At 43.1% G+C, this 4072-nt stretch overlaps 1 protein-coding gene across 1 annotated transcript; it reads left to right on the top strand.

The window, feature by feature from the left end:
• The first annotated feature begins 1113 nt into the window (after window positions 1-1113).
• LOC109908794 (transcription factor Sox-17-alpha-A-like) lies at window positions 1114-3479 on the top strand. The gene is made up of 2 exons (XM_020507493.2): window positions 1114-1615; window positions 2110-3479. Exons 1-2 carry the CDS (start codon window positions 1318-1320, stop codon window positions 2982-2984), a joined length of 1173 nt encoding a protein of 390 aa, XP_020363082.1. The 5' UTR covers window positions 1114-1317; the 3' UTR covers window positions 2985-3479.
• The last annotated feature ends 593 nt before the right edge of the window (window positions 3480-4072 follow it).

The following is a 4072-nucleotide window of genomic DNA, read 5'->3' as shown; positions in this document are numbered from 1 at the left end:
AAGGCCATAAAAATTGTCAGACTCCAGCCATTCTAGTCATAGGCTGGTCTCTTTGCTACCTCACGGCAAAAGGTACCGGAGAAGCTTCTACCCCCAAGCCATAAGACTCCTGAACAGCTAATCAAATGGCTACCCAGACTATTTGCATGAATTATTTGTCTATTCTTATCTCATACTTTTTTGGGGGTATTTTCTTGAAACTGCAGTGTTTGTTTAAGGCTTGGATGTAAGCATTTCACTGTAAGGTGAATAATTGTTTTATGCAGCGCATGTGACAAATAACATTTTATTTTATTTCATTGCTTGGTCTTGAAGAGTGAGAACCAATTTTCACCACTATAGACGGCCCTTGTGTCCCCTAGCTGTGGCCCGGGTCCGGCCCTTCTCTTCAGACAACAAAGGCCGATAGATTGGTGTTTATTTAATCTCGACTGTTTGCAAATGTGTATTCACCAGCACCCCATCTAAGAATTTGTATGAACGCTTTTTGTTATTAACATAATTTACATCCAGCCTCAGTCAATTTCTGTGAATGCTGGCAGCCCGTCAAAATTATGCGTAAATCTGCGCTTTAAAACTTCCAGTTACCTAATCCATCATCCCAATAGGCCTACACAGATGAGATAGTCCATGTGTATTAGGCTTACATCTGAATAACAGTGAGAATAAAATATAAAACTGGAAAATAAGATTTGAAAGTGATGGTGCATGAGCAATGGAGAAAGTGTCTCTCACCAAAGCAGCATTTTAGTTGATTTCAAACGTTTGTGTGCATTAACGTTGACTTTTTCGGATATTATTTATTTGATAATTGCTAAATTTGATAGGCTGTAGGACATATTATTATTATTTAGAATGATGTATCCCAAATGATTTGGTGGTGTTTATTTCACAAACGCAAGATGTTCTAATTTAATCATAACTCCAAAATTCACAATAGCAATATTCCGTCTGTTTAGTCTTGAACTGTGTTTGGACACCTAATGTGTTGTTTGTATTATGCATAGATGACAGCGCTTGTCTCCATGGGTGGCATTGCGCTCCAAATAAGGCTGGAAGGCGGTTACTTCAAACTTTTTGCGCCTCAGGGGTGGGCACTCCCACCTTATGTTGATTGGTTGCTTGTGCTCTTATAGCATCCCACCTCAGGGTAAAATAGTCAGCTCCTGGCTATTATCTAACAGTGACGGATATTTCCCATTCAGTTTGGAATCGTTACTCTTGCGTTAACGTTCATTGTTATATTTGTACAGCTAGGGGCACTTCTGTTTTGTTTTTTTTGCTCGAGTTGCTGCGGTTGGTGTCGATAGAACAGAGATGAGTAGTCCGGATGCGGGTTACGCCAGTGACGATCAGACCCAGACTAGGTGCGCGATGTCAGTCATGATGCCTGGGATGACACACTGTCAGTGGGCAGACCCCCTGAGCCCTCTCGGGGACACCAAAGTGAAGAGCGAGTCGTGCGCTACCAGCTCCGGGAACCAGAACCGTGGAAAGACTGAGCCGCGGATCCGGCGACCCATGAATGCGTTCATGGTGTGGGCAAAGGATGAGCGCAAGCGCCTGGCACAACAAAATCCGGACCTGCACAATGCGGAGTTGAGCAAAATGTTGGGTAAGACAATACAATTATAAAGTATGTGAGCCTGTTACTTCCATGATATTTATAAAGACCAATGTGTATTTCTTTCATATTTATTTTAAAAAATATATACATGACGAAATCCTTAGTGAATTGTTATTTTAAACAGTGTGTTGTTTTCACGTGAAAGCATAGTGAATTTATTTTACAATAAATATTATTGTAGCCTACTTCAATGATTTTGGTGTGTAGCATTTGTGTAGTGACACATTTTCATGAAAAAGCTATCTGCCCTTACTTTGGCCATTCAAATATAGAGTAAGTAACTAATATAATTTCCAAATGAACTAATTACAACAACTAATTACAACTAATTACTGCTTTTGATCAATAATAATAGTTATCATGTTATGATATCAGTGTTCTCCTGTTGTTGCTAAATTGGCAATTAGCTATTTTGGAGCACCACCAGTCTGCATGCCTGATGCCGCCATATGACTCATATGAGCTCTGTTCTTGATCTGTAGGGAAGTCGTGGAAAGCCCTTCCTGTGTCCGAAAAGCGCCCCTTTGTAGAGGAGGCTGAAAGGCTCCGGGTCCAGCACATGCAGGACCACCCTAACTACAAATACCGACCCCGGCGGAGGAAGCAGGTGAAGAGGATTAAGCGTCTGGACTCAGGGTTCCTGGTTCATAGTGTGTCCGACCACCAGAGCACCTCCCGAGTGTGTATGGAGGGCCTGGGGCTGGGTTACCACCACGAGCATGGCTACCAGGTGTCGACTCAGTCCCTCGGGCACTACCGCGACGCCCAGGCCCTCGGGGGGGCTTCCTACGAACCCTACAGCCTGCCCACCCCCGACACCTCCCCACTGGATGCCGTGGAATCAGACTCCATGTTCTTCCCCGGCCACTCTCAGGAGGAGTGCCACATGATGCCTGCGTACGCCTACCACTCCCAGGGGGCAGAGTACACGCCTCAGGACCCTCACTCCAACCAGCACGCCAACCACATGCTCCACAGACACCTCTCCTCCACTACTGAGCAGCAGCAAGGCCACCAGGCTGGCCCCATGCCCCCCTCCTTCAACCAATTGGCTATGTACTACAGCCAGCATTGTAGCCCCAGTCACCCCAAGCGACACCCAGGACATGGGACAGGACAGCGCTCCCCTCCCCCAGACTCCCACCCAGCGGACCCGGTGGAGCAGATGCATCCATCAGAGCTGATAGGTGAGGTGGACCGGAGTGAGTTTGAACAGTACCTGAACTCCTCCAGACCTGGGGACATGACAGGCCTGTCTTATGGGGCACATGAGGACAACATGCAGGGACCTGAGAGCCTGATATCCTCTGTGCTCTCTGATGCCAGCACAGTGTTCTACTGTAACTACACCTCCTAACCTCCTGGTCCTCCCTGTCTCTATCTACTACTGAAGCTATTACAGCACATAACCTGACCTCAAATGTCTCTTTCTGTCTCCTGACACTATTTCTGTCTTCTCTCTTTCTCTCTCTCTCTCTTTCTCTCTCTATCTCTCCCTCTCTGTCTCCCTTTCTCTTTATGTCTTTCTCTTTCATTCTGTTACAATTGAAGGCCAGTGGGAACAGTGGGATCTCTTTAATTTGAGGGTTCAAATTCAGTATGTTATTTTCTTTTTGTGTGAAGGGCGTTCAATGTGTATCACTGTATGAGCTAAGAAGCCATAGTATGACATCTGAATTGTAATGATGATTGTTCACACATTGGTTTGGATTTTCTCTTTGTTCTGAAGAGTAATATAAATACATTTTCTGATAATAAATCATGTACAGTTACTATTTGAACGTATGTATTTTATGTATAGCTGTTTTATACTTTTGCACTTTTGAAAAATAAAGTTTTGAACCAAAATATATGTTCCTTTACCGTTTTATGTTTTTGAATTACTTTACCCTACCTTTTCATTGATGAAATACAGCATCACACCAATTATTATATCAATGCACCTTGGTAATAAGTAACCATATAGTTATTAATACAATGTTTTCATTGTTTATTTGAATCAATGTTAACATCAGTTGAAGAGGTTACAGACCATTTAGCCGTTTTATGTTATTAATAATCCAATTTGTTGAAACCGTTTTTTATCCATAAGATAGATCACTTATTCCTGTACTGTATAGACATTAGTGGTAGCCTAGATTAATTTCACAACAATATTAGAAACATGTATCTGATCATTTTTACATTTAACAAATCCTCCACAGGCCTACAGTTCACAGCCATCTGCTCACCTTTGATAGATAATACATATTATATTTGAATGCTTTGTATATTATCAAGAAAACACACATGGTGAATAAGCTGATGGTAGCGTTGTGGAACATTGTGGAACGGCTCACAGGGCTACAGTTTGTCCACAGTGGAAGGCTCTGGTCCGGCTTCCTGCCCCGGTTAGAATAGCGGTGATCTCAGGGTTTGACTTACAAATGACGCCTTGTTTTCGCA

Source organism: Oncorhynchus kisutch, linkage group LG18 (assembly GCF_002021735.2).
Source record: "Oncorhynchus kisutch isolate 150728-3 linkage group LG18, Okis_V2, whole genome shotgun sequence".
NCBI lineage: Eukaryota > Metazoa > Chordata > Actinopteri > Salmoniformes > Salmonidae > Oncorhynchus > Oncorhynchus kisutch.
The sequence above is the reverse complement of the archived record's forward strand: the minus strand, read 5'-3'. Positions and strand labels throughout refer to the sequence as shown.

What these genes read in the sequence shown, in the direction of transcription:
- LOC109908794 (XM_020507493.2), top strand. Translation starts at nt 1,318, where the DNA reads ATGAGTAGTCCGGATGCGGGTTACGCCAGTGACGATCAGACCCAGACT. An exon ending in GGAGTTGAGCAAAATGTTGG is followed by an intron (nt 1,616 to 2,109) that starts GTAAGACAATAC and finishes CTTGATCTGTAG; the next exon opens with GGAAGTCGTGGAAAGCCCTT.